At 45.0% G+C, this 18,039-nt stretch overlaps 2 protein-coding genes and 1 long non-coding RNA gene across 3 annotated transcripts; 2 read left to right on the top strand and 1 right to left on the bottom strand.

The window, feature by feature from the left end:
• Positions 1-4,405: 4,405 nt before the first annotated feature.
• On the bottom strand, positions 4,406-5,438 carry LOC148234204 (uncharacterized). The gene is made up of 2 exons (XR_015809937.1): positions 4,881-5,438; positions 4,406-4,811 (listed from the first exon to the last, which is right to left on the bottom strand). It is a non-coding gene; the product is annotated as an uncharacterized LOC148234204 (long non-coding RNA).
• Positions 5,439-10,111: 4,673 nt separating this feature from the next.
• On the top strand, positions 10,112-11,109 carry LOC148234203 (uncharacterized). The gene has a single exon (XM_088187587.1). The coding sequence runs from the start codon at positions 10,112-10,114 to the stop codon at positions 10,922-10,924; it is 813 nt and encodes a 270-aa protein (XP_088043713.1). The 3' UTR covers positions 10,925-11,109.
• A 2,334-nt stretch (positions 11,110-13,443) lies between these two features.
• On the top strand, positions 13,444-14,025 carry LOC148234202 (uncharacterized). The gene has a single exon (XM_088188381.1). The coding sequence runs from the start codon at positions 13,444-13,446 to the stop codon at positions 14,023-14,025; it is 582 nt and encodes a 193-aa protein (XP_088044507.1).
• Positions 14,026-18,039: the final 4,014 nt, after the last annotated feature.

Raw genomic sequence — 18,039 nt, 5'->3', positions numbered from 1 at the left:
CGTACAGTACATTTCAGTGGCGGTACAAGAAATGTGACATTCACGTTATTAAAAATAAATAAGAAAGAAAAAAATAAATGAATAAACTTTGATAAAAAATATTGCGTTGATTTGAATAGTAAAATAAAGATAAAAAAAGGCTATTTATAATATTATTTCTATATATTAGCACTAGCGGACCCGGCAATGCTTCGCTATTGCTAAATTTGAATATATATTAATTAAATAAATACAATTGAAGTTCGAAATCAATTCATTAATTCAATTAAAATTAAATTAATTAAATTGTGTAATAATTCATTTTTTTCTGTTTTTGATAGTGTTTTTTCTTCTTCTTCAGCTTTAGCGCCATCTGTATATTTTACGAAAACAATAAAATATAAAATATCAATTCAATTTTAATTTAATTAAATAAATTTAAATTAATTAATTATTTACGTATTAGATAGTGTATCGATTAAAGGTTTTATTTTGTACAATTTGTCATAGTTTTCTTCATTAGGTTTTGATTGTAACGAATTGTCGTTCAAATTAATGTTTCCAACGAGCCAACTGAATCTATCACGAAACATTAGGGAAGATATGTCTACATCTCGGAACTCAAATTTTGAAGACCAATAAACTTTATAGTTGGGCAATTTTTTATTCCCATCAACAAATTTATAGCTAAAAAACGATTCGGCGACATTGCTTTCACGGACAATTGCACTCAGCGACTATTGCTCTCACCGACAATCGCTCTCGTGCTTTTTTAATTTGCTGCATGTTCATAAGGAGCATAAATTTCAAACTAAATTAGCGTGTCGGAATTCAAACAACGACAATCAGGATCTATGGATTTTAAAAAAATATTTTAAATCGATACTTAGCGTATTATATTTAGAAATAGTATACATATTTATTAATATGTGAAAACATATCTGCTGTTATTAAATATAATGAAAATAACTGAATTTATTTCTCCACTGACACGCTCGCACTGTTTACAGGATTTTACTTGTTAAAAGCAGGGCTGTAGAGTCGGAGTCGGAGTTGGAGTCGTGGAGTCGTGGAGTCGTGGTGTGCTGGCCGGAGTTGGAGTCGTGAAAAATGAGCGACTCCGACCATTTTTTCTATAAAAGCAATTTTTTTAATTACAAAATTTTAATTGCGTAATAATGAATATGTATAGCGTATGAATATTAAACGTGTAGAAGAACGCCAAAAATACATGCCATAATAAAGCAAAGTGCTGGAAAGGGTGCAATTTTGGATCAAGTTACTAGATGGGGTAGTACATACTTAATGATTCAGTGACTTATTAAACTTTATTTTTTTCAATGGAAAGAAGTAGAGGAACTTGAAGTCTTGCTTCACTATCCTTAAAACCCTTAGACCGCCGACCGGTAAATTTTTAATTACTCGCTGTACGCCATGCGTTTTTAGCGATATAATTTTTTGGCTACTTACTCTGTTTAACACATCATTACAGCCAAAATACTCAATTTTTATATTTTAAAATTATATATGTATGATTAACACGATTTAAACATTCTAATTATATCAATAAACAAACATTTTTAGTCGTATTGTTGGAAATATTAAGTGAACAAAACTAAATCTATTGGTCGGTCCGCGTGATGGCTCGCGTACACACACCTACATACACATGCATGCGCGCGGCACTATACAAGCGAACGACAAGCAGGGTCATGCTCACACTGAGACAATTTTAATATATAAATCTGCAACGCATTTTTTCTTCGTCTGACCTACATCCTGTTATAAAAATTTACAAATCGACAAGATTTCTTTGATGCATACAAAATCACATATATCGTACACAAAAATAACCCTAATAACCAAACCGTTTGTTTTTGATCAATGGTGTTTACAATTGGTTGTTGTTGAAGGTTGTCATATTTCTTTATATATAAAAATAATAAATAATAAAACTTGATAGCAAGATACGATGTTACATTTAACTATATATAATTAGATGTATCATTTATAATATATACATATTCTTCTTCTTCTTCCACGGCACTACAACCGGTGATCGGTTTTGGCATTTCCACCTAATTTCTTGTAGGGCTTCTAGATATATCTTGAGTTTTAGTATTTCTTCCGCTATTGTTTGCATTTTTCCTGGTTGTAATATTGCACATTCCAGCTTCCAAAATTGAAGTCCAATCGTTTATCTAGATTTCGATCGTCTAGGCAAAGTGCGGCTCCGGAGCCGCATGCGGCTCTTTGGCCCCTTAAGTGCGGCTCTGGCACAAATATCCACGGGCATACGCGCAATTAAAAAATAAGGAAATATGGAGCTCTAAATTTGAACGTCTTTGTGTTGATTTGGAAAATTATAATAAAGGTTTGCTAAATTAATAAATAGATTTGGCTCCCAATTTTTTTTAATCGTTGTAATGTACATATTTGGCTCTTGGGCTAATAAGTTTGCCGACCATTGGTCTAGGTCAGAGGTCGGCAAAGTGCGGCTCCGGAGCCACATGCGGCTCTTTGGCCCCTTAAGTGCGGCTCTGGCACAAATTTCCACCGGCATTTACGCGCCGGATTTAAAAAACAAGGAAATATGGAGCTCTAAATTTGAACGTCTTTGTGTTGATTTGGAAAATTATAATAAAGGTTTGCTAAATGAATAAATAAATTTGGCTCTCATTTTTTTTGAATCGTTGTAATGTACATATTTGGCTCTTTGACTAATAAGTTTGCCGAACACTGGTCTAGGTCATTATGAATCGGGGCGGATTTATTATTTCTTTGTGATTTTTTCATAACTATTTGGATTTATCCACGTTGGTTGGTTTGCTCCATGATAGAAACCCTCCTCCTTTATCCGGGCTTGGGACCGGTAAGAGTGCAACATATCTACACTCCAGGCGGAATATGTAATATATATTACACACACACACACACACACACATATATACAATAAATAATAAACTTTTCGACAATCGTGACGCATTGGGGTAACCTGTTAGGTCACGATGGTATTAATTTAATGTAAATAAATAAACACATTACAAATAAATTATAAAATAATAGAACAAGTAAAATAAAATGATTCTACGACAAGGAATCGTTTTTGTTATTATTATTATTATTATTTAATATTTACTAAGAGTTAATATTGATCTTTTATTAATTATATCTTATTTATATTTATTAATAAGTATTTAATAGTAATTATTATTATTATTATTTAATTATTACAAACAATAAAAACCAATCACAAAAACAGTTGACAATATTAAAACAGTCGAAATAACGTATAAATATATTCACAAGTATTTACAAATCACAATTATCATTGAAATATTGATGACATAATTTAATTTCGATTCATAAATTAAAGTATAAAAAAACGAATTTCCGCGATGCGTTTGTGCTAACCCTAAAAGTGGTCTAAAGAAGCACGATCGAAACCGCGCGCGAAATACAAACGACTAAAATTAAGGCGTGACTTTATAATTATATATACCACTGTTTCATCGCAAATTCTATAAATAAAATCACTGAAATCGTTTACTAGGAACTCAAACTGATTTTTAAAACATATATTGCCAACTTTTACCTTTCCGTTTCTTTAAAAAACGAAGGTTTTAACGAGCGCATCATATCATGCGCTTGGCGTTAGACAGTAGATTTAGTTGCGCATCATATCATGCGCTTGGCGTTGAAAGGATTAAATCGTTACAAAAGTGTTGCAAGCAGAAGACTTGACTCCTGGTAAATTTTTCAAGGAGTGGAAGAGCATTATTTTTCATTTCTCTAAAATTCAGAATAATACTAGTGCTCATGGAATAAAAAACGCTCGAAAAAAATATCTCGATGAACAAGAGGAAATAAAACGTTAAGTCTTAATATAGTAGACGAAGGAGACTCTATTTCAAAATTTTAAAATGAATTTTACGATGCATTAAGAATGGTGGAAAAAATTGACCGAGCTTATAATTTAAATGTTAAAATGGAAATACAGCGATATCCAGCAATCGTAAAAGATTCAGCGTTGAGCGTTACAGCATTGCCGCTGACCCAAGTATCCGCAGAACAGTTATTTTCCGCTCTTAAAATCCTCAATTCTGATTTGAGAGCTTCTACGAATACAGATTTAATAGAAGCAATGTTGTTTTTATGAATAAATTCAAATAAATAATTAATAAAGTTTGATCTTGTTTTATTTTTATGCCTCTAACATGAAAAATTTGCCTATTTGCAAAGGTAGGAAAACAACCTAATAAAATGAAACTTTTTTGAGTCGGAGTGGAGTCGTGTTAGTAAATATCGGAATCGTGTTTTTTTTAACAACTCCACTGCCCTGGTTAAAAGAATAATAAAATTGTATGAAATAATTTAAAAGTATTTTTTGTAATTCATCACATATGACATTAGTAATAAAAAAGTATTTGTTTCATATATAAATGTTTATTGTAAAATTCGGAATACACGAAAATGCACACTTTAAACAAGTTTTGATATTTTTTCATGGTAAAAGTCAAATGGACAGATTTTTGCTCGTTTGCCTTGGTTCTCCAGAATTGTAGCCATTTTTCAATTTTATTCAGATGTTCCTACATAAGTTAAGATGCCTTGTTTGGATCTTCATGTGAGGCCATAGCCATCTTGATCAGCTGAAGGTACACTTTCCAGCGTAGACAATCTTCATGGCTCTAGATGATCTCCGCATCCAGTACATTTTGTGGGTGACTCAGTCCTTCTTGGAGCAGTAGATTGTGGCGTGGCTGCCGGTGCATTTGACGCACTCGGAAGTGCACTGATGATTATTTGCTGTGTGGCGGTAAGCTTGGCATCTGAAACATTAAGTCACATGATTATTATTACATTTATATATCTTAATGAACTTTGCAATGCAGATATACCAGGTTCTTATTATAGCAATTGAGGTTGTATTGGAGTTGAACTGGACCAAGTACAACTTGAAGTCTCCCAATGCCTTTGCTGTGGTCATCGGAGCCCAAACTTCATGAACTTAATGGCTTCCTCTTTTATTTATTATATAGTATGTGGCTTAAGTGCGTCAAAATCGATTTGGGCAAATCAGAAGATCACTCACGTACAATTCACGCAGCGGAATAAATTCTTTGTCATGACAACAGTGAATTGCATGTTTCTCCGCTCGTACTTATTAACCTCTGATAGCCATGCAGGGTTCAAATATCCATTCATTCTATTTTCCTATGCACTTCAAATGTAGCTGTAATGACCATTCAGATGAGAGTCTCTGCGACAACTTATTAATGGTTAGTCGAGACATTCTTTCCTTATTACAGCAGGGCTCGTGAAATCCAACGGCGAATATTAGGGGATGCATCCGAATTTAGACTTCGGGAACAAATGGCCCGTGTTCTTGAGAAAGTAGATTAATAGTACCCTGACTGTGTTTGACGTATGTATCGCGTTGACATTAGGCTGTAAGTGTTGCCACACTTAAAAACAAGCTAAGTATTACATATTTCAAGATGGGTAAAAATTAAAAAGACTGTCTCGTTGAAAACGAGACGTATGGTAATTCTACTAATAACGCGACTTAAAAATAAATCACCAGAAAAACTAAAGTACATTTAGCATTAAGCTCTAGGCTCAAATTGATCCCCCATTCGCCCTCCCAAAAAATATAAAACAAGAGTTTTTAGAACTATTTTATTCTTCGCAGAAAAGTATTTTCTCCTATTTTAAATAGTTTTCTTGAACTAGAGTTATTAAAATCATTGTTTTCTAGGAAATATTTTGATTATTCTTTAATATTATTAAAAAAATCACCTCTTTCAATAATCAGTAAAAAGAAACAATTGATTTTCGAACAAATTAACTTACGGCGTCGAGAGCTCAGTGTTTCATTTTTCTTATAAAGATTGATCCAACTTCAGTTTCCAAACTATTTTTAACACCCAATCTGAGCAAATTCTTTGTTATCCATGCCCTTTAGGCTTCAGTTATTGTGTTATCTAAATTTTATACGGGTGTAAGTGCAAGTCCAGATGCAAAATGCGCCAAAGGGAGCCATATACACTTTTCTGCCATCTCCGCCCAGGATCATGATCTGTATGTCTTAACAGAAACGTGGTTAAGCGAATTTGTGAGTGGTGCTGAGATTTTCGATGGCCGATATTTGATGTTCAGAAAAGATCGGAGTAGCAGAAGCAGAGGCGTTCTGTTGACGGTACGCTGTTATCGTGTGCGCTCAGCTTGCCGAATGAATCATTTACGTACCACCGAAGAGCACATCTAGGTCGCAATTGACTTATTAAACCAATAACAACTTTATGTGTGCGTTGTATATTTTATAACGTTTAATACAGCGATTCTCAACCTGTGGGGCGCGCCTCCCTTAGAGGGCGCGGCGTTACTACAAGGGGGCGCGAGTATATTTAAAAACAAAATTAAAACTTTGTTGAAGGTCAAATAAAAGAAATTGTATAATTAAAAAAATTATGGGAGCCGAATTTAGATTGGTTATGGCCAAAACTAGTCGGCGCTAGAGTAGCATCCCGTGACCGTTTTCTCTCTCTCTACCGGCAAGCCCGCAATGGTTCGGACGCGTGCCAACTGTAACCGTCAATAAATATACCGTAAACAACTGTAACCGTCAATAAATATACTACTGCAGCGGCTCAATCTGTGTCTCATTGCCACCCGCCATCATCACCGTTCCTAAATTGGTAGCCTGCGACGTGATCCTGAGCACGCACATGGAGTCAGACGCAAAATGGCAGACACAGACGCCGCTGCAGTACAAAAAGCCGAGTCGCTGCAAACCCGCTTGCTGCCACCCCGCCGGAGCTTCCCTGGATCCGGACTCGAGCTGGCGGACCACTAAGACGATGGGCCTGCGCCCCTGACCATGTGCCGCCATCATCAGCCACCGTCGCCGCTGACAGCCGCCACCGCCGACCACGTGACCCAGGAAGCACCCGACGCCGCCACGCGCCTTCAGCGAGAAGCCACCGAAGTGCTGCCGTAGACCAGGCTCGAGTGAACCACGTGTGACCCGTCACGCATCCGTAGGGCTACGCCCCCGCGACTCCGAGCTCGAACCGTATGTTCGGAGCCCGTCGCGCGCGCGCCCTGTGTAGCTGCACCGACGCACCACAGGGCCCCGAAAGGTGCTCCTGGACATGCCCGTTCTTCTCGCGCCCCCTGGAGCCCTACGCGTCGCCCGGGTCTACACGTGTTCCACTTGGCTTGGAGCGAAGCACGCCGCGCGTTACTGGAGGCCACGCCGCCGCACTATACGTAACGGCTTTGCTACTTTTGTGCCGCCAGCATATATTTGAAGCGGTCGCGGGGTTACGCTTCTATATTGTAGTTATCGGCAGTCCGGTTGACGATCTGTGATAGGACGTTTGTACAGCGAACTGTACAAAGTGGCCCTTATGAAATCGTCCGGTACGTTCTTGACGCGTGTTGACTGGGATTCTTCGACAGTCGACGATATTAAACCTCGAGCGCGTGTCCTGGAGATGATTGCTCAGACAGGAGGCGAGGTGTAGAATCCGTGTAGTCCAGTGAGTGTTGCAGAGTCAGAAGTCCAGAGTCGAATGTGTAAAGTGAGCCTTTTGGTACCTCCTTATAATCCCGGTCGGGTGTGCAACAGTATCCCCACTCCGCGCGTTGCTTGCGGTGGCGGGGGTGCGGTGTGGTTGTACAACGCCGCTTAGTTCGGGCGCGCGGCTCAGCGGGACTTGCTCCACGTCCATGTCGTCGGATTCTTTGTCGGTCGGTATTTTTTTGTAGGCCTTTCGCCGCTTACGGCGTGGCTTCGGAGACTCCGAATCAATAAGCTCTCGGCCTCCGTCCGTATCGGCCGCACCTGAACCAGAAATACTCCAGGAGGTGTCACCGCCCCCGCAGACGACTCCCGCCTCGGACGAAGACGGGTTCGTCACTGTAGTGAAACGCCCGAGAAACAAAAGTGCCGAGAAACCAGAGCCGAACGACTCGGAGGGCACCACGACTACGACGACGACACCCCCCACGATGTCCACGAAAATTCCGCCGATATTCATCCGTGGAGGCGCCGGCTACATGAGGCTGATAGCCGACCTGAGGAGGATGGCCATCCCAGTCACTACCGCCAGGCAGACCAAAGACGGGATCAAACTAGAATTGACGACCTCCGACCACTATAGGACGATCACGAAGCTCCTCAGCAGCAGATCCGAGGAGTATTTTACATACCCACTGCACGAGGAGAAGCCACTGAAAATAGTGATCCGTGGCGTCTCGACGGGAATAGAATGCCCGGACATTGTTGAAGAGCTTCGAAAGGACTACCCAGTGGTCTCCGCTCACAGGATGAAGTCCCGTGGGAAGGAGATCCCACTAATCCTCGTTCAACTCGAACGAAATAATCAAAAATCCAAATCACTGTTTCAGATAAAGACGCTGTTCGGACTTCAGGTCAAAGCAGAGGAACTAAAGAAGATGCGGGGCCGCATCTCCCAATGTTATAGATGCCAACATTATGGACATGGAGCGAGGTTGTGCAACATAGCCCCGTCTTGCGTCAAGTGCGCCGGAAGTCACCTGACTAAGAAGTGCACGAAGTCACCAGATCTGCCGGCAAAGTGCGTTAACTGCGGCGGAAATCACCCCGCAAATTACCGCCGCTGCGCAAGGGCCCCAGGCGCGGCCTCATACGCCAAGGCGACTAAAAGCACGCACTCCGAGCAGCAGACTCCACGCCCCACCGCTGCCCCACGGACCTCCCCTCCGGCAGCGATCGCGGTGAAGGAGACGAGCCTCTCTCCTGAGGTGCTCCAGCTGGTCAGCCAGCTAATGCTGGCGCTTCAAAAATAGAATGGCTCACACCACCATTAACGCCGCCCAGCAGTTCCGGCTAGTTTTTTGGAATGCGAACGGGCTACAAAACAAACGTCACGATCTCGAACTTTTTGCGAGACACCATGGGCTAGACGCGGTTCTGGTGAACGAAACGCACTTGCGAGCCGGTAACCGAGTCAACATCCCAGGCTACACCCTCTACCGAGACGACAGGACTGACAGGGTAGGCGGGGGAACCACTATCTATATAAAAAGCCACCTGAAACACCACAGAGAGCCAACGCCGGCCGTGAAACATGCGGAAGCCACCACCCTGGCCGTGGAGCTGTCCGACGGAGAAAAAATCAGGATAGTATCGATATATAATCCACCAAATAGATTACTACTGACCACAGATTTAAATTCTCTTTTAGGGTCTACATCATCGACTATCATCGCTGGTGACTTCAACGCGAAACACCCGCGATGGAACTCAAATGTCGCAAACCGCAACGGACTCGAGCTTCTCGCCTACGTGTAAAACAGCCCATACTCACTTCATGTGGACGCGCCGAACACGCCGACGTTCTTCCATAACATGATCCCGGGATACGAGGACATGCTAGACATTGCGCTTATGGCGATCCCGAGACGACCGTCCGGGACGCATCATACGCAAAAGTGAAGTCCCGCTGAGCCGCGCGCCCGAACTAAGCGGCGTCGTACAATGACGCCGCATTCCCGCAGCCGCAAGCAACGCGAGGAGTGGGGATACCTTAACGCACCCGACCGGGAATATAAGGCGGGGCCAAAAGCTCACTTAACACATTCTACTCAGGACTTCTGACACTGCAACACTCACTGGACTACACGGATTCTACACCTCGCCTCCTGTCTGAGCAACCATCTCCAGGACACGCGCTCGAGGTTTAATATCGACGACTGTCGAAGGATCCCAGTCAACACGTGTCAAGAACGTACCGGACGATTTCATAAGGGCCACTTTGTACAGTTCGCTGTACAAACGTCCTATCACAGATCGTCAACCGGACTGCTGATAACTACAATACAGAAGCGTAACCCCACGACCGCTTCATTGGTGACCCCGACGTGATATTAAACCGTATTTTTAAATGCGTATAACCTCGGCAGTTTTTGACACCAACGCTATTTTTTTTATTTATTTTTTTTTTTTTTTTCAAAAAAAAAATATCTGTCCTGACGGAACCCAACACAACCGTATTTTTAAATGCGTATAACCCCGGCAGTGTTTGACACCAACGCTAAATAATATTTTTTCCCGAAAAAGTATTACTCAAACGTGACGATGGAAGCTCCAGCCAACACCAGTGCTCCAACCGCCAACTCCGATGCTGTGTCCGTGACGCCTCCGCCCTTCACCAGCGATGACCCTATCCTGTGGTTCATCATGCTCGAAGAACAACTGGCCCATGCTCGAATTACGGCGGACGAAACGAAGTACTACAAGGTGCTGACTTCATTGCCGCCTCGCACCATCCAAGAGGTACGTGATATTATCACTAATAAACCGGCCGCGCACGCATACGACACGTTAAAGGCTGCTCTGATCAGCCGCCTTTCATCATCACGCGAAACGAAGTTAAGGCAATGCCTTGAGCGCGAGGAGATGGGCGACAGGAAACCATCTCAGTTTTTACGGCACTTGGAAGGACTCGCCGGTTCAGAGTTTTCCGTGCTAGGCCTACGCACGGTGTGGATGGCCCGTCTTCCTTCACACGTGCGTCAGATGATGCTGATTTTGGACGACACGAGCATCGATAAACTCGCCACCATCGCCGACAAACTAATGGACGCTGAACCTTGTGGATATAACACGACTGCCGCCGTCAGTGCACCACCTCCACCAACCACTCCGTCAAGATTGGACGTACTTGAGGAAAAGCTTTCCCAGATGACGGCCATTTTGGAGAAAATGGTCGTCAACACAGACCGTCAAAGAAGCTCGAGCCGGAGCCGAGCTTACAACAACCGCCCGAGAAGTCGCTCCTCTTCGCGAAAACGCCCAAGTAACGATTCAGGACTTTGTTACTATCACGAGACTTTCGGGGACAAGGCGCGCCGTTGCAAGGATCCGTGCTCGAAAAGGTCGGAAAACTAATCCGGCATTCGTCAATGGCAGCGGACGATGTTAGGCCGAAGTCAAGCCGCCTGTTTGTTACCGACAAAGTAACAAAAGAGAAGTTCTTGATCGATACCGGCTCGGACCTGTCCGTGTATCCGAGAAGCAAATTAGGACTTCGAACTCCAGCTATTCCGTACGACCTTTTCGCAGCCAACGGTTCCATCATCCAAACGTTTGGATGGAAACAACTGTCCGTCGATTTAGGACTTCGTCGAGATTTCCAGTGGCGTTTTATCATTGCCGACGTAACGAAGCCCATCATTGGAGCTGATTTTTTGCACCATTTTAATCTACTAGTAGATTTAAAACATGCCCGCCTGGTCGACGGTACAACTGCATTCAACATTCAATGCATTGTACAAGGCACAGATAGTTTGCCGCAGATCAAAGCTATTTCCGGAACGACGACGTATCACGACATTTTGAAACGTTTTCCGGAAATTACGCAATCAGCTGGATTGACATCGCTGCGACCTCAGCCGAAACATTCAGCAGTGCATCACATCCGGACCAGTTCAGGCCCTCCAGTTTCAAATCGCCCTCGACGACTAGCTCCGGAGAAGTACCACATCGCCAAAGAGGAATTCCGGAAAATGATCAACGACGGAATCGTTCGACCATCTGACAGCCCATGGTCATCGCCTCTTCATCTGGTCGCGAAGAAAACTCCTGGCGAGTGGCGACCTTGTGGAGATTATAGAGCCCTTAACGCAAGAACAATACCCGACAGCTATCCCGTGCCACATATTGAGGATTTCGCCCACGCACTGGCGAACCAGAAAATCTTCAGCACAATCGATTTGGTACGGGCGTACCATCAGATACCTGTGGCTCCGGAGGACATTAAGAAGACTGCAATATCTACACCGTTCGGACTTTATGAGTTCCCCTTTATGTCGTTTGGCCTACGCAACGCAGCACAGACGTTCCAGCGATTTATGGACTCAGCACTTCGAGGACTCGACTTCTGTTTCGTCTACATCGACGATATACTCGTCGCATCCGAAAACCACAAACAGCACGAGGAACACCTTCGGCAGCTATTCGGCCGACTAAAGGAATACGGAGTGCTAATCAATTCAGCGAAGAGTGTTTTCGGAAAAACAGAAGTTGATTTCCTGGGATATCGCGTTTCCCACGAAGGCACCAGGCCACTGCCGGAAAAAGTTGCAGCCATTGCAGATTTTCCCCGCCCGGACACCATGCAGAAACTACGACGTTTCCTAGGGATGTTAAATTTCTACCGGAGGTTTATCCCTAGTGCGTCCGCGAATCAACAACTTCTCACGGATCAATTGAAGGGAAGTAAATCCAACAACGATCCGGTGCCGTGGAGTGAAGATTTGGAAAAAGCCTTCACGGCGTGTAAACAAGGTTTGTCAGACGCCACCTGCTTAGTGCATCCTGACCCAAGTTTACCACTCGGACTTTTCACTGACGCCTCGGACAGGACTATCGGCGCAGTGCTTCAACAACATTCACCGGATGGATGGCAACCACTTGCCTTTTACTCGAAGAAAATCTCACCAACGGAGACTCGATACAGCACTTACGATCGAGAGTTGCTAGCCATATATCGAGCAGTGAGACATTTTCGTCACATGATCGAAGGACGAGAATTTTCAATACATACCGATCACAAACCACTGACGTATGTATTTAGACAGAAGCCTGACAAAGCTTCCCCTCGACAATTCCGTCACACCGACTACATCGCGCAGTTTTCGACCGATGTCCGACACATTTCGGGCAGCGATAACGTTGTGGCGGATGCATTATCCAGGATAGAAAGCGTGCAGTCTCTAAATTACGAAGATCTGTCGCGCCAACAATCAGCAGATCCGGAAATTGAGAAATACACCAATTTGCGGACCGTCAACATTCCTGGATCCGATGCGACAATTTTGTGCGATAGCTCTACCGGCAACGAGCGACCATATCTACCGCTCCAATTTAGAAGACAAGCTTTCGAATTGTGCCACAATTTATCGCATCCTGGAGGACGACCGACAACCAAACTCGTCGCAGAGAAATTTTTCTGGCCCTGTATGCGCACCGATTGCAAACGATGGGCTAGAGAGTGTGAACAATGCCAGCGATCGAAAATTTCTCGCCATGTTTCCACTCCGATTGGCAGTTTCCCGTCCCCGGAGGGACGGTTCGAACACATCCACATTGACCTCGTCGGCCCTCTTCCACAATCTGAAGGGAAAAAGTATATGTTAACGTGCGTCGACAGATTCACCCGCTGGCCTGAAGCTTTTCCTATGGAAGACATCACTGCAGAAACCGTTGCAAAGGAGCTTTTCAGCGGATGGATTTCCCGCTATGGAACACCTCTCCGCATTACCACCGATCAAGGCCGGCAATTCGAAAGCGCCCTGTTTAAAGAATTGGCCCGCTCAACCGGATCTACACACATAAGGACGACGGCGTATCATCCCGCGGCAAATGGGATGGTCGAACGGCTCCACAGACAGCTGAAAGCCGCCCTCATGTGCCATCAAGACGAGCAATGGACTGAGTCATTACCCGCAGTCTTGATGGGAATCCGCGCAGCTTGGCGAGAGGATCTAAAAGCGACTTCAGCCGAATTAGTATTCGGACAACCTCTCCGATTACCGGGAGAATTTTTGGCTCCACGCACGCATAATTATACGTCACCGACTCCTGATTATGCCGAACGACTACGACAACGGATGGCCGAATTGACACCGACATCGCCCAAGCGGCATGGACCACATTCTACCTTCGTCTTCAAGGACCTGCACACAACCTCTCACGTTTTCGTGAGGCATGACGCAGCACGAGGCTCACTACAGCCACCATACGATGGACCATTCGCTGTTATTAGCAGAACGGACAAATGCATAACAGTGAATATTCGAGGCAAACCGAAAACCGTTTCAATCGACCGTTTGAAACCGGCTTACATCCAGACAACGGATCAAGATACGGCACCTATTCAAGAAATACCAGCGGATTCTACTCCACGGGACGAGAAGCCGCCTGAACGCGTTATCAAACAGACAAGATGCGGAAGAACAGTGAAATTCCCAAATCGCTTGAAAGACTGAGCATCCAGCAACAGCTTCACAAAACGACAGACGAGCTCTACACAAATACAGATAACGACGCAGGCAGTATCTTGAAATATATTTTTTTTTATTACAGTAATAATATTATTTATATTTTAAGGTAGAACTATGCACATTAGGACACCATTGGAGGACCATGTCATGCGCAAGTGACAAACGGACCCCAAACCCCTACTTTTTCGTTAGCTGAGAGTTTCGTAAGGGCCACTTTGTACAGTTCGCTGTACATACGTCCACACAATCATCAACCATCTGGTTCTGCTTCATCTGCGCCGACCCACGCTGCGCACGAAGACCACATCAATTAGAACGAGCCATAATTTCTCCTCTTGGTTGAATTTCGCAACTGTAAATTGCTAAGAGGGGGAGTACTATGGCGATCCCGAGACGACCGTCCGGGACGCATCATACGCAAAAGTGAAGTCCCGCTGAGCCGCGCGCCCGAACTAAGCGGCGTCGTACAATGACGCCGCATTCCCGCAGCCGCAAGCAACGCGAGGAGTGGGGATACCTTAACGCACCCGACCGGGAATATAAGGCGGGGCCAAAAGCTCACTTAACACATTCTACTCAGGACTTCTGACACTGCAACACTCACTGGACTACACGGATTCTACACCTCGCCTCCTGTCTGAGCAACCATCTCCAGGACACGCGCTCGAGGTTTAATATCGACGACTGTCGAAGGATCCCAGTCAACACGTGTCAAGAACGTACCGGACGATTTCATAAGGGCCACTTTGTACAGTTCGCTGTACAAACGTCCTATCACAGATCGTCAACCGGACTGCTGATAACTACAATACAGAAGCGTAACCCCACGACCGCTTCACGCTCTTTAAGGATTTCTACGGAGGATACGCCCTCACGAATCTCTCCGAACTCTCCTCGGATCACAACCCTATCCTGATGGCGTTGAACCTCACCAAATCTCCTCTCTCGGCACCCGTCAGATATCGCACGGACTGGGAAAAATTCAGGAAAACCCTGGAGACGACCATCACTATCCCCGTTGGACTCTTTGAGCCCGAGGAGCTCGAGGCGGCTGTTGTTAGGTTCACAAACGAGATTCGAAAGGCGATGGCCACAAATTTGACGCCCATCGCCCCTAGCACAGAGCCGTTCGTCCCGCGCGCCATCAGGCAGCTGATCCGAGAGAGGAACAGAGCGAAGAGATACTGGCAGAGACTCGGCAACCCATCAGACAAAAAGGAAGCAAACCGGCTGAACCGAGAGGTGAAGCGGAGGCTGGCTGAGTTTCGCAACGAACAGTGGACAGACAAAATCGTCTCCCTGTCCACAATGGACAACTCCATATGGAAACTGGCCAAATCCCTTCGAGTCAAACGCGAATCGATCCCGCCCATCAAAAAGCCTGACGGCTCTTCCGCCGTTTCGCCGGCAGACAAGGCGGAGGCGTTCGCCGACGGACTCGAGGAACAGTTCAGCCCCACCGACAGATACACGAACATCGCCTTGATCGACAAGTTGACCGACGAGACCAAAATAGCCCTAAGTGCGCCGACCGAAGAAAGGCTGGAGCAGACTAATCAGACGGAGAAAAGCTCGTATATAGCGCGCACAAAAATTGGCAAAGCCCCTGGACCGGATGAGGTAACGGCGAAGGCGCTGAAGCTCCTTCCGGAGCGAGGCATCCTCGCCCTCACACATTTAATAAACCACACGCTAACTCTTAAATATTTCCCACAGAAATGGAAGGAAGCAAGAGTGGTCCTGATCCGCAAACCGAAGACAGGAGAAACCAACACCTTGGACTACAGACCGATCAGCCTGCTCTCGGTGGTGGGCAAAATATGTGAACGAGTCATGGAATCGAGACTCCGAGATACCGCTGACAAAAACTCCATCATCCCGAAGGAACAACACGGCTTTCGACCCAGACACTCGTCGGTCCATCAACTGATGAGAGTCGTGGAGAGAATCAACAGGGGGTTTTCGTTAAAACAGCCGACGGGTGCAATTTTTCTCGACGTCGCCAAGGCTTTCGATAAAGTATGGCACGTAGGTCTGTTGCACAAATTGTGCAAGAACGGAGTTCCGCTGCCGATGTGTCAGTTGCTCGACTCCTACTTGAAGGACAGGCACTTCAGAGTCAGGACGGAGGGAGAGATGTCCGGAACGAGACCGATCGCCGCCGGAGTGCCACAGGGCTCGATATTGGGACCGCTGCTCTTCACTTGCTATACGGCCGATATCCCAGTGCCAGAGGACCGGAGGGCGCTAATTGCGCTCTACGCTGACGACACAGCGATAACATTCACGTCGATCAGCCCAGATCTTATCGCCTCGAAACTACAACTGTTGACCCGGAAGCTCGAGGGGTGGTTCAGCGACTGGAGGATATCGATAAATCCAAAGAAGAGTGCTGCGGTCCTCTTCACTAAAAGGAAAGGACGACGAGCCGAGACCCCGCGTCCCATTAAGATGTTCGGAGAAGAGATACCGTGGGTGAATCAGACCCGTTATCTGGGCCTCACGCTCGATAAACAACTAACGTGGAAGCCCCACGTCGAAAGCGTCCGAAAAAAGCCAGAGGAGACATGGCGGCGCTGCGCCCAATCATGGGCAGCCGCAGCAAACTAAGCCTCAAAAACAAGGTCCTCATTTACAAGACGATGATCCGTCCGATTATGACGTACGCCGCTCCGGTTTGGGGCTACGCGCGGTCGAACACGATGGCCAGGTTACAGATTGTCCAAAACAAGATCTTGAGGGAAGCACTGGACGCCCCGTGGTTCGTCAGAAACGCCGACTGACGTCTGTCTGATCATGGAATTCGTCAAAGAGCTTTTAGTCAGATTTCACCGAACACTACCCTCCGTACCGAACGAGACCATCGCAAACCTATGCAGCGTTGAAGATCCCTTCGGAAACCCGCATCCTAGGGATATACTTAAATACGAGCCGCCGTGAACGATCGTAGAAACACCCGACACGACATTATTATTTAATACATAATAATATAATACAGACTAAGTAGCAACTCACTTATTTATTAATTTTTTTTTTTTGATTTCAAGACAGCAAGGAAAAAAAACAACCAGTCCGATTGAGAGCGAAGCGCACAATAAGCGCCGCCTCTCAAGAATATAGATACCAGCGGGACTTCACTTTCACTTATGCTGCGTCACGGACGGTCGTCTCGGGATCCGCATCCCCACTCCGCGCGTAGCTCGCGGTGGCGGGGATGCGGTTTTATTGTACGACGCCGCTTAGTTCGGGCGCGCGGCTCAGCGGGACAATCACTTTCACTTTATGCTGCGTCACGGACGGTCGTCTCGGGGTCCCCATATAATCATCAGCAGTGCCAAAGCTCCCATTCTCTCGCTCTAGTTGAATATCGCGATTGTAAATCGCTAGGGTGGGAGTTATATGGGAGCTGAATTTAGATTGGTTATGGCCAAAACTGGTCGGCGCTGGAGTAGCATCCCGTGACCGTTTTCTCTCTCTCTACCGGCAAGCCCGCAAGGGTTCGGACGCGTGCCGTCGCGCGCGCGTCCCTTGAAATGTAAACAACTGTATCCGTCAATAAATACACTACTGCAGCGGCTCAATCTGTGTCTCATTGCCACCCGCCATCATCACCGTCTCTAAAAAAATATATATATATGTATATTTAAAACAAGAATTCAGTTTATAATTACATATTACCATATAATTAAATATTAAATGTACGAAGATCGGACCGTTTTCATTATGACACTATAATTTTCGATAGATTAAAAAGTGGGGGGGGGGGGTTGCGAGAATATTTACGTTGGTAAGCTGGGTTGCAATAACAGAAAGGTTGAGAAGCGCTGGTTTATTATTATTTTAAATTTAAATTTGCAAATAAGTACGGTTATGTAAAAGTTGATCCAACATCAGTTTCCAAACTTTATTTAGCACCCAATCTGCGAAAACTTTCCCTGTCTACGGTCTCTGAGCTTTAATTTAGTATTTTCTGAATTTTATACGATTGTAGATGTAAGT

This window comes from Plectrocnemia conspersa, unplaced genomic scaffold (assembly GCF_051122295.1).
Source record: "Plectrocnemia conspersa isolate PC_06_02 unplaced genomic scaffold, ASM5112229v1 ptg000006l, whole genome shotgun sequence".
NCBI classification, from domain to species: domain Eukaryota; kingdom Metazoa; phylum Arthropoda; class Insecta; order Trichoptera; family Polycentropodidae; genus Plectrocnemia; species Plectrocnemia conspersa.
The sequence above is the reverse complement of the archived record's forward strand: the minus strand, read 5'-3'. Positions and strand labels throughout refer to the sequence as shown.